The sequence below is a fragment of the Peromyscus leucopus genome, chromosome 4, assembly GCF_004664715.2.
Source record: "Peromyscus leucopus breed LL Stock chromosome 4, UCI_PerLeu_2.1, whole genome shotgun sequence".
NCBI lineage: Eukaryota > Metazoa > Chordata > Mammalia > Rodentia > Cricetidae > Peromyscus > Peromyscus leucopus.
The window spans coordinates 59,512,711-59,539,751 of record NC_051066.1 but is presented as its reverse complement, the minus strand read 5'-3'; the positions used below and the strand labels follow the sequence as shown (position 1 = coordinate 59,539,751).

The following is a 27,041-nucleotide window of genomic DNA, read 5'->3' as shown; positions in this document are numbered from 1 at the left end:
GCATTTTACTTCTAAGTTTAAAGATTTTTGTTACTCTATCATCTTGAATAAAATACAAGTGTATCAATTCCAGAAAGTTAATGATAGACTGTAGCAGTAGAGGCATGCACAGGTATTTGGAACTTTTTGATTCACAGAGCACGTTCAACCAAAGTTCCTTACTTTATTTTTTTTTCATTTTCCCCTTATCTATAGGTCTAGAGGGGAAAAAACCCACATCTTTTTACTTAATACATGAACAGTTAACTTAGTAACATTTTTGTGCATCATGGAAGTTTAAAAATAATCAAATAGTTATTCACATTTCTAAAGCTATTTTCAGAAAAAAATAAAACAAAATGTAGACTGTTGGACAAGAGATCTTTTAAATATACCTTTTACTGTTTTCCCCAAATTATTCCAACTTAAAAACTAACTTATCTCTTGCTTACCTGCAGCTATGGCATTCTTCAAATGTGTGATCACAGATGTAGTAACATGTCTTGCCAACAAATGCATTTCATTTGGACCCAGTTCATGATCAGCAAAGGCAATTGTGTCAGTTTCTTCCAAAGTCTCTGCTGTCATTTTGGAGTTTTTATTTTTCCATTTGTGTAATAAAGAAAAGTCCTCTTGGAAGGCTTCAAGACCTTCACTTTTTTCTTCATTTATACAGGTCATTCGTTTACACCACATTCTGAGCAAATTTTTCTCATTCTTTTCTCCTCCATTTACCACAGACAAAGGATTTTGCCTTGACATAAAAAATGGTTTCATGGTCTCCAGGCTTTCGTCCGGGTGTGGCTGATGGGGAAAGCCATAGCTTGATAGTACTGTGTTAACAATATTATCTGCAGCTAAACATATTTTGAGTGGGGAAACATTTGTCTTAATTTCATTTGGCTCAATTGGTTTGGTGGTCTCATAATGAAAAACCCTTGGATTTTCACCTTTCCCCATTTCTATGAATGACATGACTTGTTTCAGTGATTCTTCTGTGGAATCATTTGCTTTCTTAAACAATTTTTGTAGCATACTGCCTTCAGGAAGAGAATTGTTGGCTTCCTCAAAAAGTCCAAAGTTTGGTTTCCTTTGACTCTGGTCTTGTGCTTTGTTTCCAGAACATGATGGCATAGCTTTTGAACTGGGTCTTCCCATTGGCTTTGAGCTTGTAATATTGTTTTCGATGCAGGAACTGATGTGTGAGGGTGAATTGGATGTGATCCCATACTTTTCTTTTGTATCATCCTCTGAATTAAATGTCAAGCCAGATACACTCCTTTGTGAAGTATTACTTCTCACACTAGTGTTTCTCATCTTTGATGTAGGCATTTTCACATGAGATGCAAATTCAACCTGGTTAACAATGTAAACATTCTCAGTTCTTTTGAAATAATTTTTGTTTGGAAGCTTTGCAATTAAAGACTCACTGAAATGAGTACATTGGTCTATCAGTGTACCAATGATCTCACTTGCAGCAATATTCTCTTTCAGTATGCTAACTGGATATGGTTCCATTTGGCTTATTTCTTTGTCTAGCTTATTCTTGATTATGCTAAGCATGTCACTGACAGTAGTGACAGAATATGAAAGTAATTCTGAATGGAATGAATGAACCCGTAGGAGTGTGTTCTGTATGTTTTCCTTGGATATACTAGTACTTGACTTGGGTTCATCACCAAACTTTCTAAATGGTTGTAACTTTGGCAACATTTTTTTGCTTATTTGCCTCTGTTGCACTTGAAAGAGATTGTCTATAGGCATTTTCACTATTTCAGAAAACTCATATTTAGAGATATGCTTAAACTTCAAGTCCACAAATGACTCTAACATGTTTAAGACTCTTTGTATGATCTCCTGCACGATTTGGTTGCTAGGACTCGTAGACACTTTTGTCTTCATGTTACAGGTCTGCACACCACTGAGGATGTGTTTGCTTGGAACACCATGCTTACTTCTAGCAGCAACATATTCTTTCCTATTTGTTAGCATTCCCTTACCGTCTTGAATAGGCATCTGAGACAAGAAGCACAGCTGCAATTTTTCAAATAGCATTTCAACAATTTCTCGTCCAAACATATTAATTTGTGCTTTCGTATCCTCAGCTCTGGTAGATCCACCTTTAAAGCGATCGTAGAATCTGTTTCCACAATCTTCAAGTGGTGATAAATTTAAAAGTGAAAGCGAATACTCCAAATCTTTCACTTTAATTGAAATTTCAGTCAAAATGCTTTCAGCTACGGTTAAAAGTTTAGACTTTTCATTTTCTGTATCACTTGTTTCTGCTTGCCATTTGTCAAACATTTTTTTAAATATACCTTCTTTAGGAAAAATCTGTTCTAGCTGTGAGGAAACATTCTCTAAGTAAAAACATGCCTGATGCTCAGTAGGGGAACCTGCACCCAGATTCTGCTTTGATATGCGAAAATCACCCAGATTTGAGACATTAATTGGAGAAGCCAAATTGTGGTTGTTTGTAGCATACAATTCTTGCAATACCGCATTAACAATTTTACTTGCTTCCAGGATTTGATCAGATGGTAAAGCTTTTGTATTTAACATGGTTCTATTTTGTGCCACTCTTTCAAGTTCTTTCACAATTATTTCTAAAATATCAGTTATTATGTTCTTGGCATAAATTCTTAATTCTGAAGCTGGCAGTTTTGTTTTCAGTAGGGTTTTGGCATCCTCTTTTGGTAGAGTTTGTGGCAACCCAATGGCAGTTTTGGATCGGTTCTCCCTTGGAATCTTCTCTCCAGTACCTAACTTGGTCTTGCTTTTGGACTTAGTACCACTAATGCCTAGATGTGGTTTTGTTTTAAATTTAGAGAGCGAGGTAATTTTTGATCTTGCTTTTAAACTTGTTTTACAGCCTGGCCTAGGGCTGTTCTTAGGGCTAAGTTTAGAATTATGTAGTTTAAGAAGGTACATGTCATCATAACTACCTTCAGGGGGAAATCTCTCTTCGAGATGAAGGGAAACAAAATTTGACAATTTATCAAGAACTATTTGAACTAAATATCTTCCAATCTGCAATGGTGAATAAGGCAAAAAAGTGTTTTCTAACACAACGGTATTTAAACTGTCAGCATTATGATGCAATTGTGGTACCCCAAGTCTAGAGGGATTACTTCTTTTTCTTGCTGGCTTATTTTCTCTAAAGCATGGTGTTTTTACTGTTGAGTTATCATTGTTGTCATATATTTCTACCTCTCTCCTGTTTTTAGTTTTTTTGTACAAAGATGTCACAACCACAGAGTGCATTTCTCCCAAAATATTTTCAAGTATATCATTTGATGTGTTATTAATATAAGACTGAAAGAATTTCTTCTGTGCTATAGCTGATGTTTTATTTTTAGATTTAGACACAATGTAAGGGATTTCATTAAATGGGAGCAAGTGGCCTATGATTTCCATTATGTTTTGACTCACTTTCTTCAAAACCTCCTCTACTGCATTGAATATTTCATTTTTTTCTCTTGGTTTTGATCCTCCTTTTTTCAAAAATATTTCTTCTAAAACAACTCTCTGGCTTTCCTTTTCCAGTGTTGTTTGGTTTTCTTCTAAAGGGTCATTTGTAAACTGTGATAATGTGGTAGGCTTTTCCCTTTCTTTGTATCCCAGCAAAACTTCATTTGATATGGTTAACTGTGAACAGCTAGTATTCTCTGGGGAAGATAAAAAAAATTCCTTTTCAGATCCTTTATGGTGCAAAATATTTAAGATACTATTAACAATTTCACTCACAATATTTTTTTGAAATAAAATATTGTTTGAATATGTGTGCTTATTTTGTATTTCTAAGTCTAAATCATTTTTAATAAGCTTCAAAATAGCACTGGCAATGAAATCAGCATAGTCCTTAAGGCTAGTTTGTGATAAATGGACTGTGGTTCCAAGATTTTCTCTGCAACTGGCAAAAACGGGTTTTGCAAGCTCTTGGCTAGGATCTGTTTTGGTTGTTGATAATTTTAGAACATTCACATCAGATTCAACTTGGCCTGATTCATAAAAAATTCTGTCATCTTGTTTACTATTTTCAAATTCTTGGCTAATAAGTACATTTGCATTATTAGACTGAAAGGTGGGAGTCATTAATGAATTTATTCTTTCTGTGGCAAAAGACTGTAACCGATTGAAAATAGTTTTAGTAATGAAGTTGGCGTTTTCCTCGCACGGGTCAGCTGCAGGTTCCCTCTTGTCTTCATTTCTCTTCACAGGCATCTGATAAACATCAGCATAAGCTAAATTCGTATTTTTTGAATGTGAAAAATGCCCTGGTTGTTCCTCAGTTCTTTGTGTTATAAAAAGAGGCTGTTGACACTGAGATTTTGGAAACATATCATAGAAGGCCAACCTTGAGGAAGCAGGATCTTTGGCCTTTATGGCAAGCATGACCAAAGAAGTAAGGTTATGAAGCACAATATCCACTATATCTTTGGACACCAAAATGACATCTGTTTTAGGAACTGATACTTTCTGGATAATATTTGTACCAGGAATAACTGGTTGTAAATTTGCTTCTGAGTGTTTGCTAGGTATACTATATTGCAGAGTGGGTGTGGCAAATGAGAAATTATTTTGATACATAATATTTTCATAAATATCACATAAGATCCCTTCAATGGTATCTTGAATTTGAAACTCGAGTATTTTTCGATATTCTGTCTTATTGACTAGCCTTTCAATAATACCATCTTGCTGTTCTGAATAATTGTCTTTGTCACAACTGTTTTTGTCACACTTGCTTTTGCTTGACACAATATCGAGCACTGTGCTAACAACCTGACTTGCAATATTCTCGGAAACCACAATGTTATTTGTCAGGGACAGACTCTCTTGTTCTTTATCTAACTCATGCTTGATGCCTTGTAAAATTTTCCTAGCCACTTCTTTTGCATAAATATTTAATTTGGACAAAGACAGTTGGCTCCACGAGTCCATCTTTCCTGGGCTGCTATAATAATCCACTGAACAGCAGGGAAGTTGCTTATCAGAATATGAGTCTTTGCCTGACAATGCTTTGCTTAATATTGCCCCTTCCTGCTGTACTGGCAAAGTCACTGGAACTCTGAAGTCGACTTGGGGATGAAAGAGAGATTCTACTTTGGAAGCAGCAAAAGTTTCTAAATTTTCTAATATTGCCTGCATAATGTCTTCAACTACATTTATTTTTGTCTGTTTGTCAACATTCCACCTCGACTGAATGTCACATGGATTTCCACTTAAGACACTTACATGTCGGTTTCCTGGATAGGTATGCTCATGAAAAGAGACATTGGTTGAAAAGATGATAGTTTCACATCTGTTTCCACTTTCATGTTTTTCTGTCGTGGCAGCTGAATACAGTTTGTGAAATACAGTCTTAACAACATCATTCACCACCTTAGTTACATCTGTGTCAGACACTAAAGGGCCCATCAAAGGATCCATAAATTGAGCAGACGTTTGAGTAGTTGACACAGGCACATTATAAGGCATACTACTAAAATGAGAGTGAGAGAGAGAAGCATTTAGTTGATTGATTAAAGCACTTTGAAAAATCTCATTCAAAATATTTCTTATAATGGGAACAATTGGAGATTTGTGTGGCTCTTTGAGTTTTACTTCAATTTTGTTCAAGGTTCTTTCTAGAAGCCACTGGTCAGTAGAACAGGTTCTAGTTTCTTCTGTAGGTGATGTTCTATCTCCAATGAATTCTTTATTTTGTGTGTCATCATCTAGAAATGACCCCGATTCAGCTCCTCCAGGAAGAAAATTTCCATAAATTGGTCGATATCGATAATTTTCAATGTCTCTGTGCTCAGATTCAGCTTCAACAAATATATCTGAAGATACTATATCTAAAATTAAATCAACTATGTTTGTAAGCATTTGTATCTCTTGTGAGTTTTTTGTATTTTTATTACAATCTGATGGATTAATATTTAATTCTGTTTGAATGGCTTTCAAAATACCACTTGACACCTTCTTTGCATGAGTGTATAAAGTAGACAGCAATGATTTATCATGTGAATCTGTGGGAGAATTTTTGCTTTCACAGTCCCAGTCCATTTTATTCTCTGTTTTACTTTCATCATTAAGGGCACCAATATTTTCTACATTTCCACTGGCAAATAGTTCCAGTTTAGCAAAAACCATGTTAAGAATATCTGAAGCAATAGTTTTCAGTTTATTTGGGCACATTTTCTTTGAGTTCTCTGTTTTGGGAGACACTGAGAGATCACTTTTTGCTTTATTTCTGGTACTCTCTTTATTATCCATCATAATTTTGGAAATTATATTAGAGATGATGTCAGTGCATTTGGCCATTTCTTCCATAGTTGAAGCAAATGATAGGTTGTCAATGTCAAGTGACTCTGAGAGAGTTTTCAATCCAGAATCTACAATGCTGGTATCTATGTCAATATCACATAGTTTTGCAAGGACATATTCCAAAATTGCTTTGGAAATGACTTGAACATTAGATAGTGTTGGAGGATCCTTATGTAACTTCTCTGTGTTTTGCTGACTACAAGATGGCTGAGAATCAGGGTGGAAACCTGTGAGTTTGCTTAACATTTCATATAGCGTTTCTCCAATTCGATCTAACACCTTCAACTTGGAACTATCTTTCAAATCCTTTTCACTAGCGACACTGTGGTGAATACAAGGTGTAGCCAAATATTGTCGAAAAGAATTTTTATCCTGTTTACTTGACAAAATAGTTTGTTTATTAGCATTTTCAGACCCGCATAACACTGTAGAAACTGCCTTATCTGTAGAGGTTGAAGTATTTGTTTGACCTTCATTTGTACTTGATATCATTTCATAAATACATGTCAGCAATGGACTTTCCATAATGTCATTGACACTGGTGACATGGGAGTCTACTGCTTTGTTGGAATCAGCAAACAACCCTTTGCCTGTACGACCCTTGGTATGGTCTGTCTCCCTAGGATTTGGGTTTATCTTGGTGAATTCTAGTTCATTCTGTATAGCATCTAAAACAATGTTGACTATTTTCATTGTGTAAGTACTAAGATGAGAATGCAATGATTTCCCTAAGAGTGAAATTTTCTTGCCTGGCTTTAATTTTGGACAAACAAATAACTTCAGATTTTTAAAAATTGTATTAATGATGTTATCAGTAACATCATTTACACACTTAGGTTCACATTCTCGAGATCTTAACATGGAAGTTTTTTCAAGCTCTACGTTAAGTGAAGATAAATATTTCATTTTCTTTTCACTGTCAAACCATACTTTGAATGGCATTTTACTTGGTATTTCTGTGGTTGTTTGGGAAGTATCAGAATGATCTAGACAAGTTTGATGACCTGATGAAATGGCATTTTTAATGGTATTAGGAATGCACTTCGAGGCCTTGTGAAGTATATTTATCACAGAATCAGTTATTTCATGTGCAAATGCACAAATTTCTTTCACAGAAAACATCTGTTCTATCCATTCTTGATCTGATAATCCTTGAGATTTTTCTGAGACGAAAGCAGAGGTTTCTTCACCAATTTTGCTTCCTGGGTGATGAGATGAAACAGAAGGCATATCCTTGAGCATTTCTGTTAAAATGTGTTGAACTATGTTTTCTGAAGCCTTTTGTATTTGATGCTTTTGATCTTGGCTGAAAACTGAAGCATCATTAGTCAAGCAATGTGTTGTCTTCATAATGTCTTCACTACTAAGAGATAACTTCAACTTTAATCCGCAGTCATGAGATCCAACTTTGCTTTGAGGAGTAGGTTTTGTTGGTAGGTTATTGCTCCTTTTGGATTCAAAACAAGTGTCTCTCCTTGTAGGCCAATAATTAGGAATCTGCACTTGTGGTTTTATTTTTTCATCATTAAAGGATGAATCAAGCACACTTCTCACAAGGTTATCTATTTCCTCCTCATCATCTTCAGAATAGAGAACCATGCCTGGGACATTAATAGGAGGAAATGGTCTTTTAGTTCTAAGACCATTAAATGAGCCAGTGCTAGTGAGTCTATACTTTTCGTCAGCATCAGGAAGATTTCTTACTCGAGGTTGTCTATGTTTTTTAACACCTGCTTTTGCTGGCCCCTGGTGAAGTTGAGTTAAGACATCATCCAGTAGCTGAAGAAGTACTACTGTTTCTTCAGATGCAATTAGTCTCTCATTATTAAGTTCAGTTTGTACATAGCCTAGTATAGTGCTTATTGCTTCTTCTACATAACCAACTAGAGAGGACTGTGAAAAAATATTTGATATTAAGTTCTGCATTTCTTCTTTCACAATTAGATTAGCAGCATCAGATTCTGGACTAGATTTCTTTTGGTCAGTCTTTTGACAAAATTTATCAAAAATTGGCTCTGTCTTAATTTGTTGGTGGAAATGTTTAGTTGTGTCTTCAAGAGGAAGCTCACTTTTCTTATAAGATGTAAGAGTCATCAACTTATCTAAAATGGCATGTACCATCTCATCTGCAATATCACACATTGGCTCCAAGGTAGAAGTCAGTGTATCTTCTGAAGGTTTTGTATCTAAGGATGAGAAATATTCAGTACTACCTGAGAAACTTGTTTTAATATCAACTGTCAGATCTTCTTGTGATAACAACTCCATACATTTTTTCTCAACAGAGGACTCCAGTTTCTCCAGCATATTTTCCACAATCTCTGAAGCTACTGAGCATATGTCAATATTTGAGAGCAAGTCTTCTCTCTCTGTATCACATTGGTCAACAAAAACTTCAGCAGTCACAGAAGAAAGAGAAGGAATGGCCTGGGTTAAGTCAGACATTATTTCCTGAAAAATACTTTCTAAAATAATTTGTGTTTCTCCTTTCAAGTGACATTTAAAGTTTACAAAAACATTCTTTAAATTTTTCATCTGATCCATGGCCTTTGCTTTTTTGTCATATAGCAATGGAATCTCTAAACTATCTGTTTCTGTGGTAACATCTTTCGATTTTTTGGTGCTTGTTTCTAATGATGTTAAAAGGTAACTATCAGATTTACTGCTTCCTATCTTAGGAAATGGATATTCCAAATTGGTTTTGTTGTAATTGACTTGTGAAGATGTAGATTGTCCTCTCATTTGATATGTTGTGCCAATATCTCTTCTTTCCACATGTGCAGAAGGAGGTTTCAAAGGTGTGGGTGGTTTCTTCACTGGCCTGTCACCGGCAAATACAAATGAATCTGCTTGAAATGCTTTAGGTATGTAGCTTCTGTATGTGAAGCCCTCACTGCATGTACTACAGAAACTTGAACTATCCGAAGAAAGGTCTGAGTCATCAGACACTGGATAAGTATTACTTTGCACTCTTTCTTCATATTTTGTGATGGCTGGATATAATATACTGGTTACTGTAGCTACAACCCACGTCATTATATTTTGAATTATGCTATTTAGTTCCTCAGAAGTTACCTAGGAAGAAGATAAGCAGATAAAAATTAAGTCATATAAATATTTATTCCATATTTGGGTGATATAGGGGTAGCATTCAATTTTTTATACTAAACAATTATATAATAATTATACATTATAAGTAGAATACCAGCATGATTTATAATAAAATGAAAGAAGGAATCTATTCCAAATTTCAGACTGTATTTAGCTGGTTTATTTCACACTAGAGGAAAAATATTTTGAGCATTTTATTTCATTTTGTTTATATGCCTTAAGAAACTATATAAATTATTTCCCAATATTCATAACTTGGGTCAATAAGTTTAAAATTAAAGTTATCAAATTGTTATTTAGTCATATCTCATGAAAAGTTTGGAAAAAACTCAGTGTGGTATTCATAAACCTGCTATATATTTTGAAAACTGATTAAATTATTTAAAATTATTTCTCTAAACAGATATAGTAAACATATTTTGGAGTCTTCAGAAGCATTTGTCTAGCTTCTATATGGGGATGAAAAATGAATCATCTTCATGTCTACTCCATGCTACAACAGTAAGCACACAGTCTGTTTTTAATGGAATACAAAAATTAGTGTATTTTAGATTGGCTTTGTAGCTAACATGACTGATCAGAACAAACTATCTATTAAAGCATATAATAGATGAATGAAAATACAAGACATGACAGAAAGGCTGACAGGTTGTTTCCACTCAAAACATACCTATGGTAAACAGAAATGACTCATGTTTTAAGTCAACATTACAAGAAAATCTAAAATCTGTGTAACACCCTCTCTGCTGGTCCATTTTGAAGCTCTTAGGGGGCGCCTAATGAAAATCCACCAGGCTGTTAAAATTTACTCAATTTTTAAAAATATCTTTTCACTACTATGATAGATGATGGCTAGTGCTTTAATAAGCACAGATTTAGATCACTGTAAGTATAAAAGTGTTATTTATATAAATATACCTTTAATTGAAAATTCTAATAATAAATCATAAATTTTAAAGTAGGAGATAATTATTCTAAATGAACAATACTGAATGTACATATTGAAATATCCAAAACATTTTTTGTACAAGATATAATGAACAATGGAATCATACTGCTGTTCTTAATCTAGGTGAAGGATAAAGCATTTCCAATTGTAATATAAAAAGAGGGTAACTTCTATAGTTTTGAATGTAACAAAATGAAGTTAAAGGAATCTTAGTTTTCAATTTTTTCAATTATGATATTATACAGAGAAACATTCCTTAAATTGAATCTTTGTGTGTGCTTCATGCCTTATTAACTGAGCAAGATTCAAAGAAAAAAGGCCCACTGCTGTTATATTTCTCAAGGTCGCGGATTAGTCTGACTAGACAGAGTTAAATGTTTTTAAACTATGCTATCTTTTCTTTTCCTGCTTCAAGTCTCAGTTCACAGGTGAGCAAGTACTTTTGCCTGTGGTCTTTGGTAGCAGGTTCTTCCCATGAGAATTTCTGGAAACAGATTCAGGCATCTCAACTCATTTTCTACAGAGTTGGCCATCAATATCTGCAAAGCTATACTGATGAATAATATCTCATGAGGGATGAGATTCCATTACCTCATGCTGCTCATCAAAGCTAGGTCCCTGGATGTTTATTCCATTAATACACCCAAGATGCCTTCCTAAAGTATCAAGAGTATTTTTTTGAGAACAACTTTAGACTATAAGGAAACTGTTAAAATTATCTAAAAGTAAACTTCCATTACAATAAAAGGCACAAGAAGTGATCAACAAATATCAGTAGATGATTGTTGATATCTGATTTACATTTTTATCTAGGATGGCATATGGTAATTAATATACTGTCTTATCAGTTAACTTTGGATACATACTTTATTTTGTAAGCAATTCTGGAGATTTTGCTGCCTGTAAAGTTAAGAAATAGTTATGATTTAGTTAAGTTAGGACAAATAATTTATGAGTATACTTTCAAAATTCATATCCTTTATTGTTTCTTTTTTATGAGAGGTCTTCTACATAAATACGAAACACCCTAAACTTTATTTTGTGTTCTTGAATGTTCTGCTAAAATAAGGGCCTGTAGACTCAAAATTGTGTTTTATTTACTCAGGAGAGTAGAATCACAGTATGCAATATATCACATAAACAATGTATGATTCTGGTGGTTGGAACTCTGATATACCTTTGACATGTCCATTTTGCGATTCCCTGGAGAGTGATACAGGATAAGAAAGGAAGGAACAGATGATTACTCTATTCTACCTGCTAATAGAACTGATGGAATAGTAAGTTTTCTGATCATAGCTATCTGGTAATCTTTTATCTGCATTTTAAGATCCCAACCTCACTGTGCTACATCTCACAGCAGAAAGAGGGCATGCAGATTTCTATTCAGTAACTACTGGATAGAATCCTGGGTTTCTGACTACTTTCGATGCTAACTTCAATCATCTTTGTGTAATGATGTGGACACATATTTTCATGTGTTGTAATTAGATTTACTATTACATACTAATAGTAATGAAATAGTAATGAAACAAAGGGTAGTTTTATGAATTGTAAAACAGTGTAAGAACTCAGTAATTAAAATTTATGATAAATAAGTCTGAAAACTGAGTCTGATTGTCCCAAACACAGACTATTTAAATGCCTATGCTTTTCCTACTTCCTTAGTCAAGTTGGCACTCTTTTTAATTTTCTTAAGCCTATACATTCCAAAATCATTTTTTCCACAAAATCTAAAACAAAATTTTGAAAAAAAAGTTTAAGTATTGCAACTTAATTATGCAGAAGCAAAACAAAACACTTCAATTGTAGCTCAGAACTCAGTTTGGGAAGCTGGCATTATAGCTGGGCTTTCAGCTGGAGGCTGAGGTAGGAAGATTGAGTTCATGAGCTACCATGAGCTAGGCTGGGACTATGACAGGAGAGGAGAGAGGAGGAAAATGAGAAAGAAGTAGGAGGTGAAGGGAAGGCTTGAAAAGAGAGTAAAGAAGTGGGAGAGAGGAAGGGAGAGGTAGGAAACAATAATCTATAGACTAGAACTTTTCTCAGATCTAGTTTGTTAAATCAACTCAAAGTTCTACACTTTACTTCTTTTATTTATTTATTACTTTGAATTGTCTAAATTTAATTTTTAATTTTTTTCTGTCTTAAGGCATAGAATAGAGTCCTACCGCTCTCTGCACTGACAGTCTGCCATATGTCCAAACAGGCAGCAAAGACCTATGAAAGACCTAAAGAAATAGATGAAAAGTTGGTCTTATGTATTGACTCTATTAGCTGCCAGCATGGCTCAGTGAGTGCCGCAGTGCTTGCCTAGCATGGAGGAGGTACTTCACTAAATCCCAGCACCCTCCAAAGGAGCAATTGCTTTTTAATGCCAGCCACAAGAATAAAAAATAATGGAAGAGTAAAGACCTTCAAAAATTCATTCTTTTCATTAAAGAAATGGACACTAACTAAAAACAGTCAGGAACATAACTCCACAATTCTTAAAAAAAATGAAGGCTTGCAGTATTTCATAAATATTTATTTCAGAAAGACATGAATATAACGCAGGGAGTTTTAAATTGGCCTATACTGCTTCGTTAAAATAATTCATCATAATCACAAGGAATTAATTCTGTAAATCTTGATATTTGCCTAACATCTGGCATTGTTCCTTAAACACAGTGTGTTCTCAATAGATGCTTGATAAGTAGGTTTTAAAGATGTGCCTACCTATATCCAATCTCAAATAAAGACCATTATTGAGTGGTTCTTTGCCTTCAGTTCTAATGATGAATTGCTAACAAAGTAATTAATTATATGCTAATTTGATCACAATATTATTGTCCCAAACTACTGGACTAATAAACAATTAGTGCAGGTTCTAAACTATAGTCTGTATGGCAGAGGATTTCAAACTTAATTGTCTAATGCTTAGTTTTTACAATTCTCCTCCCACTGCTAACAAAATTTATCTCAATTCTCTGTCATGGATTTTCATTTTACATTAGTAATCTTTTGCATTTACACTTTTAAAAAGGACAAATAAGTATTTAAGGGGGGTGAAAGGTGGTTGACATTAGAACAAATGTAGGGTCCCCATGGTAAAGCCTTTCTTGATACATAGTTAAATTGGTACATGTGATGATCAGGGTCTGACCAGACAGTAAAGGGGATTATAATGTTCTTCCTTTAGCACTTACTTATCCCATTAAAAACAAGTAATCATTATCTGCACATGGTAGGCATCTTTCCTCCTCATTTTGCTTTTTGGGTAAGACTCATTCTTTCTGGCTGTAACACAATGCTATGTATTCTGTGAACATTCACTGAGTTCTACTTATTTATACCCATCAACCTCACGTTGAAACTCTTCATGGACAATACTTAGTCTGAACATGAAAATTATTTGTCATCAGAGATCTTTTCTTTTATATAGCCATTTATACAGGAATCTAGGTTTGTGAAGTGTGTAGTTTGGTTTGTATTTCATTTGCTTTGATGGTTTCCTTTTAAGGTTTTAGCATTGGGTCACTGGGAAGACAGTCTTTTGTAAATAGCTTGCTGTGCATGAGAACTGGATTCCCATACTGATCACCCACATAAAGGCTGCATTAGGTTCAGATAGAGACTCTGCCTCATAAAAATAAAATATCAAAGAGAAGCTAAAGACAACCACTGATGTTGCCTTCTGTCTTCTGTCTGTGCACACATGCACACACACACATATACTAGCTCCATATAAACATATTTTAAAAGATCACAATGGTTCTAAAACAGTAGCTGGTTCTTTTCAAGTTGAAAAAAAAATGCTAAAATATTTGTTTTCCAATGTTTGTTTGAGAAATGAAAAAAATTTTGCTACTAAACATCTCTAAAGCTTCCAGTTTCCAACATGAGTATTTTTCTGGACAGCACTGCAAATATTTTTAAGAAGGAGAAAGATGATCAAGTCACTGAAATGGTATGATGAACTATTTTATCATCCATTAGAAGCCAATAATCTCAAAAGTCATAGGTAAATATTTCAAAGAGAAATACAAAGAAACCCTAGGAAAAAGGGCAAAGATCATGGGTACAGACACCAAAGGACTGGATAGAAGAAAGGAGGATGGCATTCACTATGTCTACAATTCAAACTCAGTTTTGAAAGTTTTTAAGAAATGAAGTTTCAGTAAATCTAAGTAGAACTACAAAAATGGGAAGATTTCACTTAGTCATGTACTTAAGCAATTATCAAAATATAAATACATGATTCCATGCTAATAATTTGGATACTTACATATTAGAGTAAACAGGAGAAGAAAAAATACCCGGGGGTGGAGCACCACCCTGAGATCCTAAGCATCAGGAAAAGAAAACTATAGTTTATATTCATCCTCAATAATTTTTAAAATGGCAATATCATTGTCAAATAACCTATTCTCACTTGTAACTGACTTGTTCCCAAGCTTTTCAGGACTTTCATAGCACCTTTCAAAGTTCTTAGTGCACAGTTCATTATACTGTAAAATCTGAACTCTGTATTTACCTCTCCTATGCCTGTTGATGCCAGGTCTTCTACATGTATTATAGGGCTCTACAGACATAGAGTAAAATTTAATATCCTACTGTAACATGCTTTCTGTGCCTATGGACTATTACTTTGGCCATTTCCTTTGGAAAACTTTGTATTTATACTTCTTTTTTTATTTTTTATTTTTTTTATTTTTTTATTTTTATTTATTTTTTTTCAATTCCTTTTTTTAATTATTATTTTACAACACCATTCAGTTCAACATAATAGCCACAGATTCCCCTGTTCTCCCCCTATCGCCCACCTCTCCCCCCAGCCAACCCCCCATTCCCACCTCCTCCAGATCAAGGTCTCCCCCGAGGACCGGGGTCGACCTGGTAGACTCAGTCCAGGCAGGTCCATTCCCCCCCTCCCAGACCGAGCCAAGTGTCCCTGCATATGTCCCAGGATTCAAACAGCCAACTCATGCAACGAGCCCAGGACCTGGCACCAATGCACAGCTGCCTCCCAAACAGATCAAGCCAAATGACTGTCTCACGCATTCAGGGGGCCTGATCCAGTTGTGAGCCCCTCAGCCTTTGGTTCATAGATCCTGTGCTTCCATTCATTTGGTTATTTGTCCCGGTGCTTTATCCAACCTTGGCTTCAACAATTCTCGCTCATATAAACCCTCTTCTTTCTCACTAATTAGACTCCCAGTGCTCCACCAGGGGCCCAGCCGTGGATGTCTGCATTCAGATTCCTCAGTCCTTGGATGGGGTTTATGGCACCACTATCTGGGTGTTATTTTTAAAAGTTTTGCCAAGTCTGTGTTAAATCTTTTGAAATCTCATTGAAACTCACCTAAACAAATAGATATCCTTCCTTAGAATTTCTAAAACACTCTTCAATGCTTATATTAAGAACTTAAAGGGGGCTGGAAATAGGGATCATTGGTCCCTGTGCTTTATCCAACCTTGGTTTCAACAATTCTTGCTCATATAAACCCTCCTCTTTCTCGCTAATTAGACTCCCAGAGCTCCACCCGGGGCCTAGCCGTGGATCTCTGCATCCAGATCCCTCAGTTGTTAGATGGGGTTTCTAGCACGACAATTAGGGTGTTTGGCCATCCCATCACCAGAGTAGGTCAGTTCGGGCTGTCTCTCAACCATTGCCAGCAGTCTATTGTGGGAGTATCTTTGTGGATTTCTGTGGGCCTCTCTAGCACTTTTTGGAAACACATGAACTATGAACTAATGGCTGAGGGGCCGCCAACTGGATCAGGCCCTCTGAATGGGTGAGACAGTTGATTGACTTGATCTGTGTGGGAGGCATCCAGGCAGTGGGACCTGTGATTATTGCATGAGTTAGCTATTTGAAACCTGGGGCTTATGCAGGGTCGCTTGGCCTGGGAGGAGGGTATAGGACCTGCCTGGACTGAGTCTACCAGGTTGATCTCAGTCCTCGGGGGAGGCTTTGACCTGGGAGGAGGTGGGAATTGGGGGTGGGCTGGAGGGAAGGGAAGAGGGGTGGGAGGGGGAGAACAAGGGAATCTGTGGCTGATATGTAGAACTGAATTGTATTGTAAAATAAATTAAAAAAAGAGGGATAATTGGGTAAGAATATGTACTGCTCTTATAGAGAACCCAAGTTAATTTGCTGGAAGCCATGTCAAACAGTTTACAAAGTCTTGAAATGACCTCTCTAGAGGCTCCAATACTATCCTCTAGTTTCTTCAGGCACCTGAACTTGTGCACATGCACACAAATAATTTTTAAAAATAAACATGTATTAAAATTAAAAATAGAAAACTCATTCCTATAATCACAAGTTTATTCATATATCTTAAAAATGTAATAGCTTTACCACAATATTCTCAGCAATACCTATTTGTGGAATATATTATTTGATTTATGCTTTCTTAGCACTTGTTCATCAATTTATTTATCTTGTTCCACTGAATTGTCTGACTTAGTATATAACATAGTGAGATTCTGCCTCTGATTATGGTTGTTAATAAAGACATAGACAAGGCCTTTCTGCAGAGCATCTCCACTGCTTTACTGGATAAAATGTGTAGATTTATGTATGTTAATTACACAAATAAACAGGAAACAAAAGTCTTAGAATGGACTGTCAAGAGAAAATTTGTGTTTTTATTTAGGGTCATTTAAAAATCAATTTAATTAGTAACTTAATTTTTCAAATAATGAATGACAATCATATATATGTAAACTATTTAAATTGTGTACTTTTTTGGGTTTTGTGGATTTTTTTTTTCATATCTTTGGTTTTGGAGAAGAAACTGAGATTAGAATGCACAAAAAAAAGTCACATGCTGGCATGTGCTTATAAGTGGAATAAGGGAGAATCCTTGAACTTTGTGGTGAGTCTGCTTAGCCTGTTTCTCAAATACCAGACCAGTGTGAATCCCTGATAAAAAGGTAACACAACACACACACACACACACACACACACACACACACACACCAACACACACACCATGAAAGTTTTTATGAAAAATAATCATTACAGCAAATTCACTTTTCTGAACGGGCAGCAAGTAATGATTGACTGAGTCAATTTCTCAAACTCAAGAGCTGAAATTAAGATAGTGGGTCCTGTTTCAGGTTGGGTAGTTTGTTATAGAAACAAAAATGTACTAATACAAAGAAATATATGTTGATGGATAAGTGGATAAACAACATTGGTGTGTAGAGTTATCCCTTGGTATCTTTAGGATAGTGGTTTGAGGATCAAGTCCATGGATCTGAAGGTTCTTTATACAAAATAGCATAGGATTTTCACATAATTTAGCCATGTCTCCTGCACACTGTATTCTCCAGATAATTTACAGTAGTTAATATAAAATAAACAGTACAGAATGTATTGTATAAGTAGTTGTTATTCTGCATTGTTTACAGAATAACAACAGGATAAATATACACACACTGAGTATAGATGCAACCAGCATTGACATAAACAGTGTACAACTCAGCTTTGTGGATTTGTTAATACAAAATATGTTGTTATGGGCACTTAGCTGTACATTGAAAGATGGATCTTCAGGTGAAGGCAGGAGGATATAAAGTTTAAGGGCATTCTTGGAAGGAAATAAAAGGAACATATACAATCCTGAAGAGCATTATGATACATGAAATAAGTCGAAAGTGCAGAAAAGCAACTATCGCATGTTCTCCCTTATTGTGAAATATGGATTGTCAAACTCAACAACAGAATATAATGGACTTGAAGGAAAGGAACATGGAGTGATAGTTGTCACAGTTTATTCTTTTGTAAAATTAATAAATATTACATATCCAATACGTAGTGTAAATATTGTAAACAGTATTTTTTGTGTACTTTAAAATTGTTAGGAGATGACCTCCAGTGTTCTAACCATGCACACACTCAAACTTACATGCACAAGTGTAACTGTGAGGTTAAAGATATGTCAACTGGCTTATTATGTAGTATTTGTATATATGTATGTATAACAATAGTTTGATATGTCTCAAATTACTAAGTAGTTTGTACTTAGTAATTCATACTATTTTACTTGTACACTATGCCTCAAAGTCTGGGAGACAGGAAAAGACAAGCTAATAGACAAGTAAACAGGACATAAAATATAAGCATCCATAGGAAGTTATTCCAGTTTTGATATGAGATATCTCATTAATAATAGCATGAAATTAAAACATAAAACCTTTCAGGGGACATTGAGAAAGAGAGGACAGAAATATTTTAGGAGCTGCAGGAAAGGCAGTGTGTTGTGCCATTGTGTCTCCTAGGAATGTCAGGTGCTACACCCATAAACTCTCACTGACATGACTGCCTAGACATAAACAGAACAAGGACAATATAATAGATATTCTAAAGTGGGGGGTGGGGGAAGTCCAGGAGGCCTGAACACTACACAAAAACTATGGGCAACTGGTGAAGGTTGAGAGCATGAGAAACAGTCTTCCGCAGGGATGAGCATATCAATTGCTCAACCCTGAGTACATACATACAAGTAACATTATACAGAATAAGAATGTTGTACTTATGTACTTGGAAATATATATGCATATTTTAATAAGAGAAAGGAGGGGTATATGGCAGATTTTGGAGGGAGGAGAGGAAGAGGGAAATGCTGTAATTATAGTATAATCTAAAAAATAAAGAAATATTAAGAATCATAAAACTCTCTTTCCTCATGACTCAAATAACATAGTTCTAGGTATTCTCTTCATACAGTATATGGCTTTTATACACACACACTTTATTGCATTTATAAACTTGGTTTGTGTGTTTGTCAAGACTATTTCTTCTGTTATAGGTTAAAAGCTCTGGGTAACATCCTGGCTACGTTTTCCTTCAATGTTCAGTACTCTGCACAAGACCTAGCAGAAATCGCTGCATTAATACATTAACTGGCAGAGCATTTGCAATGGGCATAAGTGACAGGTGAAAGAATGTTTTAATAGCTGCACAACTTCCTGCTGACATTTACCTGGTTCACCAACATAACTTGATTTCTTGCTTGGTCTTCCATTCCAATCACCTTTCATATCCTGCTACATAAACAAGAAGAAGAGAGATTTCTCCAAATTTTTATCACCAACTTATATTTATATGTTTATTTAAAAATTAATAATGTTAAATTTGTCACAAATCTCCATTTGTAAGAAATATGTTTTGTGCTTATGTTATATTTATTATTTATGCAATTAAAATTAATATATTTATCAAAAATGTTTACAATACTCACACATCTGATGATTTTCCAATTTTGATACTCAGCATGCAGCTGTATTCATGACAAATACAGTATCATTATACAGTTTAATAAAATTATAAATAGTTGGAATTGGCATTAGGAGTGAATACTGACGATTTAGATGGTTAAGAGGAAGGTTCTGTGTTCCTGCTATGATACTTCTTTCCTACAAATATAGCATTTTCTGGTAACCCTAAATTAACTATATAAAGGCAAAGAAGTCAATCAACTTAACTAGAAGTGCATGATATTTTTGAAAACAGCAGCTCAGTGGTACTGAAAAAGAGCATGCACCCTTTATGAGTGACTGTGAGTTTCTATACTTTTCTGGGCACTCAACCTGATTGCAGAAAAAAGAATCATAACAATAAGTATCTTAAGTTTTCAATATTTGAAATGTGAAAGCAAGAAATGAGAAAAATGTCTGACAATTTTAGGCTTTGCACAGTGTGCCAGAGAACAATTAAACTTCTTATCATAAATTTGGTATCTGTGAACATCTGCTACTCATTTGGGAGTAAAATGGAAAGTGAGTAAAGCATGTAATACTCAGAAAGGTCAATAATGCAGTTTACACATACTATTTTTGTGTACTGAGGTAAATTGTTTTCTTGTTCTTTACTGAACAGTTATCTGGATGTAGCACAGTGATGTTCTCATTTTGAAGTCTGGAGTATTGCAATAATCAACCTACAGAGTATCTTATCATGCAATTTTTTTCAATCCCATGAATAAACTTGACACATGCTTTTCAGCCTCTTGTTCCTTATAATGTTTTGACAATGTGCAAAACAAAGATGTATGCTACAGTGTGTTTTAAGATATTGTTTTAACAGGCCTTCTTGATTTCTTAAATGTTAGAGGCTTTAAAATATGGTAAACAATTTTCTATTCCAACAGTTAAAATTTTCCTGATTGTTAGCATATTTAACAGAGCTCGTGACACAGCAGATTAGTAAACTAACTATGCAAAATTACAGTTAACAAATATTTATTTATAATAAAATGTGTCACAGAGACATACCAATATGGTAAGCATAATACATTTTAGATATTCTGCATTATTTTTTATTTTGCATTATTTGATGTCAATTGTTATGTATTATAAGTCATATAAAATGATATAATTTTCTATTTTATATGAATTCATTTGGAGATAATCTATTAAATATCTATTAAAATTGTTGAAAACCATGTAAACACCTTAGCATAGTGAATTAACTATTACCATGCTAAAATTGGAACTGAGGGTATTGATTTTATTCCTAAGATAACAGGTTGAAAATTTATAGATAATATTTATTTCATATGAAATGGCTATACACTTGGATACCTTTCCATGATAACTTTCCATGAGAAGATACATGATTACTGATTTAAAAAAATGCTAAATCAGTGTTATAAGAAGCCCACCAAAGAAGCTCAGCTGATTCCTCTGAGAGTTCCATGTACACAGTAAATGTTACACCTTGTGGATTATATTTAGATACCCTGATCGTGAGTTATCATATTTTTATAACTGTATGATAACTTTCATGGGATGAAGTTATACTGTAAGGTTCAAGAATGGCATTTTCATAGATTAAGATGACCATAAAAATATCTCATTTATTTAATTTAGAGTAAATTAAATGTTACATACCTCTTCTTTTTGAAGACACAAAGATGCATGTGAAATTCTATTAGTCTTTGTGGGTGAATTTTGTGCTGAAATAATTGAATCTCTAGTTGATGTGTTTACAGGAACTAGCGAGATAAGAGATAGCTTTAAGTATGAATGTACTATAATTCCAAAGGTGAATCATGACTTGCCCGCTTGCTCTAGCATTTCCCCGACTAAGCTGCTACACTGACTAGAATAATCAAAATCAGCAATCTATTTAAGCTAAGCAAACTTCTTCAAAGACAGAATCTATTTGGATGTTTACTGCCTAAAAATGTCACTTTTTCCCAATTGCATCCAGTGAAAAATCTGAAACCCTTATCTTTTGATGACCACAACAGCTTAGTCTCATGAAATTAACAGGGCCCACTGACAAACTGGACTGTTTTAATTGTATTCAGTCTGCAACAACAACTTATTGTTTATACAAAGAAATAAACAAAGCTGTATTTTAAATTAATTTTATGCAAAAGTCATAGAAGTGATGAAAAGTTGTTTAAGAAGATTTTTTCACAGCAAGAATTATGGTGAACTAAAAAGAGAAAGAAGTGATTAGAGGAAGGGTACTTCAATAATGAAAAAGTCAAACTAATCATTCCTTTTAAAATGAGATAAAACAGCTTTCAAAACCATACAATGGAGTCCAACTATGTACTTAATAACAGAATCATTAGTATTGTTCATAACCTTACCTCTTTCATCACTTATTTTTTTTGTTACTCCATTTCTCTATATTGCAAAATATTAAAGAGAAAAATATTCATTAGTAACATTTCAGGAAGAGATTCTGCCTTCTCTCAGGAAACCAAATGAATCTAGATGTTTTTCTCCCCTTCATGTCTAAAGTTTGTAATAAAAAGAGTAGCAAGCACAGTAAATATACTTAACTTCCCAGGATACCTTTCGCCATCTCAAATTTAGTTCAATATTGAACTCAATTTATCACAATATAGGTCTTACTCCTCTTCTGTCTGCCCTTTATTTAAAGTCACAGTGAGCCACTCAATGGAAAGTTCTCAAACTTAGTCATTCAACTGGATAAAGAGAAATACAATTCTACCAATTAAACCCCATGCAACACACTATAACCCTTATTTGAAGTACTCCTTCCAACCAGAGCCAGAATAAAAATTAGTCTCCCCAGATTAGTGTAACATTTTCTATGTTTATCCCTAATTAGTCAATGTGTCCTCAAGATGGGTGTTGCCTCACTAGCCTTTGCATTCAATTGACTCAATTTGCATTCAGTTGACTCAATTTTCTTACTTTGTCATGTTTAGCTTATTCCAGTGCTTGGTCAAACACATGAGCATAGATTTCTTATATTACTAGTAAATAGCAATGTTATCATCACTATTGGTAATGGGCTTTGGATTTGTTTCTGTTAAATGTCACAGTACATGGATAATAAAGCTAAAGTGAATCTTTCTTGCCCCTGAATGGGATCACTTTTTCTTGCAAGAACTCATTTCCCCTAATAATACCAGGTTGGTAAAACAGGTAACACATATGAATAAAACTTAAGCAAATGAAGTAATGCTAAGCACAAAATTTGAAATATTTTTACCTTTTGTTCTGAGCTACTGTTTTGTATCCCTGTCTGATACGCAACTGAGGATCCTGATATTTTTGTAACGTTCTTTGAACTACTCTGAGAATGATTAACAACAGTTGATACTTGTCCTAGGAGTAAATGAGAAAGAAAACCTTTGGTTTTGAACACGTTGTTAAGTGAAACAAATTGTATTTTCTTTAACTAATTATTAAAATTTGAAATATTCATGAGTAACAGTACTTACAAAAAAATTACAACTGAAAGACTCATTCAATCAACAATATATTAGGATTACTCATATATGTGCTCCCCTGGATGGTTGTAATCAATTCATCTTTCCAGTCCCAAGAGTACTAATGTATAACTCTTAAGGTTATTTTGTATTTTCTGAAATTTTACATGAATGCAATTATACAGTATGTACACTTTTCCTTTATTTTTATTTTTGAGGAAGTAAAATGATTTTTTTTTATGCAGCATAATGCTGTTTGGGTACACCACATTTTGTAGTCTACCATGAGTTCATAGACATCTCAGTTGTTTTTAATTCCAACCATTTCTTACATGAACTTCTGTGAATTTTCATGCACAAATGTATATATATATATATATATATATATATATATATATATATATATGTGTGTGTGTGTGTGTGTGTGTGTGTGTGTGTGTGTGTATGCACATATATCAAACATAAATATATATATTGGTCTATAAAAGTATTGATCTGTCTCTAATATAATTCAGTTAAATTGAATAAAGCTTTATCATAAAACCTGCCTTACCATATGGTAAATATAACTTTAAGTAGTAACCTCAAAAACTTTATCAAAGTGATCATCTTATTTTAATATCAACCAACAGTAGATCATAATTTCTCTTCTTTTACATATTCTGTCAACACTTATTTAGCAGAGAAAATCATTCATTTACATACATATTAAGAAAATAAAAAAGTAATAATATCAACAGCAACTCTAAATTCAGTAAAAATGCAAAACACGACTGACCAGCGAAAGAAAAGGACATAAATGAACACAGCAGAGTCTACAGATAATCACCAAATGGTTAAGAAAGGAGAGTACAATACAAAATGCATGATATGAAAATATGCATTAAAGACAATGATCTTGAAAATTCATATATCCACTACTAGTTACGAATAAGTAAAAATAGGAGAAAATTGTTGTCTAATAAATAAATATAATACTAGTCTAAAATTTTTTTTTTCAAAACGATCCCAGAAACAAATTACTTCTTGGGTTTAAGTGACTTCATAGAATTGAAGCCAATTTCCAAGGGAAATTAAATTTACACAAACTTTCAAGACACTGAAGTGCAAACATTTCTCAACCCCCTTGTTTTTAATTGGCGTGTACACTTTATACTGTGCTGGGGTTCATAAAGTCATTTCCATACAGGCATATAATAGACTTCCCCTCTCTTTTCCCTTTCTTTCCCTTACTGTTACCATTAGTCACCTTTAATCTTACATAGTTTCACTTGTAAATTCATGTCTTATAGGAATATATAAGTTTATGTATCTGCATAAAATCTAGGATCCACAAATGGGCAAGTACATGCAGTATTTTTCACTGAGTCTGATTTAATTTGCTTAATATAATTTTCTACAATTGCATATATTTTTGCAAATGAAACAATGTTGTTCTGTTTTTGATTAAATATAATTCTGTTATACATATATACCATATTTTTTTTATTCTTTTGTTGAAGGACACCTATCTTAATTTCATAATTTATTATGAACAGTACTGAAATAAACATTGATATGCAATTTCTCTATATGTTTTGAGTTTTTAGGGTAAATATCCAGAAGTGATTTAGCTGGTTTACATGGTAGAATTGTATTTAATTCTTTTGAGAAACATCCATTTTTACAGTGACTTGATTAATTTATATTCCCACCAGCATGCATAGACAGACATTCTTTCATTTTTAATCCACATCCTCATTAGCATTTGTTATTTGTTTTTTTAATGATTGCAATTCCATCTGGAGTGGGAAAGAATGTCAGTGTTTTGATTTGCACTTCTCAAGGTGTTTCGGCTTACATTTTTCTAATGATGTTGACCATTTATTTCATCAGTTTGTTGGCCATTTATGCTTCATCTTTTGAGAAAAGCCTATGCATTAGTTTATTTACATGTTGTAGTCATCTACTTCCTGTTTTTTGTATATATATGTATTCCAAATGCTAATCCAGATTAGATGTGTAGTTAGGAAATTTTTTATCTCATTCAACACACCATTTCTTCATTCTATTGTCTAGAAACATTTTTTGAGAGTGTAATCATTTAATTCTGTATCAACACACTTGATAATTTGGTAATCTTGTTAAATCCTTGTCTATTCCTATGTCTTTAAGCACATTCCCTAATTTTCACCTAACAGTTTCAGATATTTTACATTATTTGATACATCTGGAATTGAATTTTGTATATGGTAAGAAATAGACATCTGGTTTATTTTTCTACTTGTAGATATCCAGCTTTCCCAGAACCATTTGCTGAAGACAGTATCGTTTTATCCAATTCATATTTTTAGCCTCTTTGTAAGCAGTCAGTTGGCATCTGGTAGTGTGAGTTTATAGGGTCTTCTGTTTATTCCATTATTCTACATGTCCTTTTTTGTAGTAGTGTCATGTTGTTTTTGGTATTATGGTTATCTTAGGCTTCTACTGCTGTAATAAAAACCATGACCAAGAGCAACTTTGGGAAAAGGGGTGTATTTCATTTTACCATTGTAGTCCATCACAAAAGCTTATTAAATATCTGGGAGTAAACATAATCAAGAAAACAAAAGAACTCTGCAATGACAAGTTTAAAATACTGAAGAAATTGAATACTCAAGAAAATTGGAAGACCTCTCAAGTTATGGATCACCATAATTAATATTGTGGAAATGGCCATACTATCACTATCAATCTACAAATTTAATGTAATCCTTATCAAAATTATTATGAAATTCTTGAACGAAATAGATAAAATAATCCCCCAAATTCAAATGTAAGCACAAAAGACCCTGAATATTCAAAACAATCCTGATCAAAAACAGTGCTGAAAGTATCACCATACTGAATTTGAAGTCATACTACAGAGCCATTGTTCTGGTTGGTTTTTTGTCCAATGAACACAAGCTAGAGTAATCTGTAATGAAGAAACTTCAATTGAGAAAATATCCTCACTAGTTTAGCCTGTATGCAAACCTATGAGGCATTTTCTTGATTTGCGTTTGCTATGAAAAGCCCAGCCAAGTATGGGAAGTGAATCCCTGTGCAGGTGATCCTGGGTTGTATATAAATGGAAACTGAGCAAGCCAGGAGGAAAAACCCAATAAGCATCACTCCTTCATGGCTTCTGCTTCAGTTCCTGCCTTCAGGCTGCTGCCTTGAGTTCCTGCCTTGACTTTCCTTCCTGATGGACTACAATGGTGAGATGAAATACACCCCTTTTCCCAAAGTTGCTCTTGGTCATGGTTTTTATTACAACAGTAGAAGCTTAAGATAACCACAATACCAAAAACAACGTGACCCTGCTACAAAAAAGGACATGTAGAATAATGGAATAAAAGAGAAGACCCTATAAGCCCACACTACCAGATAGCCAACTAATTTTTTACAAAGAGGCTGAAAATAAACCAAATGTGTTTTCACAGAAATAATTACTGAAATAGCCATAGTTAACTGTGATAACTGTTGTTACAGGGAGAGGAAGATTTCCTTAGGTTCTATAGTATGTTGCCCAAACTCTAATAGGAGGTTGAGAAAAGCTAACTGGAGGTGGGGTGGGCTTTTGCAACCTAAATGCTGTCCCACCCAGAGTGACACCCCTTCTACAACAAGGCCACACCTACTAACCCTTTGCAAACAGTTGTACTAACTAGGGACCAAGCATTTGAATACATGAGCCTATGGAGGTCATTCTCATTAAAGGCATCACAGAGATGGACAAGCTCAAATTCAGAGGGTCCTGTGATAGACTAGACAAGTGAAGATTAGTAGCATTGTCCTTTTGCTGGGTTTCTGGATTTTGTAATAAGCAAACAGATTACACACAGAGAACAAAAAACTTGGACTTTGTTTTCTTTAGGTTTTAATCAGTAAGATATGTTTCAAGGTTATTCCGAGTTTACACATTAACTGCACCTTGAGAATTATTAGTGAATGAAGTGTCATAGTATTCAGTTTCAATGTTTTTCATTTTC

The 27,041-nt window shown here is 34.2% G+C and overlaps 1 protein-coding gene across 1 annotated transcript in view; it reads right to left on the bottom strand.

Moving 5' to 3' along the window:
• Positions 1-27,041, bottom strand: part of Fsip2 (fibrous sheath interacting protein 2) — a 79,656-nt gene that overhangs the window by 30,915 nt on the left and 21,700 nt on the right. Inside the window, exons 10-16 of the mRNA XM_037204915.1 lie at positions 22,830-22,945; positions 21,955-21,991; positions 21,242-21,345; positions 19,333-19,396; positions 14,622-14,679; positions 11,221-11,254; positions 432-9,369 (exon numbers count right to left, since the gene is read on the bottom strand). Coding sequence (XP_037060810.1) covers positions 432-9,369; positions 11,221-11,254; positions 14,622-14,679; positions 19,333-19,396; positions 21,242-21,345; positions 21,955-21,991; positions 22,830-22,945 — 9,351 coding nt within the window. The remainder of the gene's footprint in view (positions 1-431; positions 9,370-11,220; positions 11,255-14,621; positions 14,680-19,332; positions 19,397-21,241; positions 21,346-21,954; positions 21,992-22,829; positions 22,946-27,041) is intronic.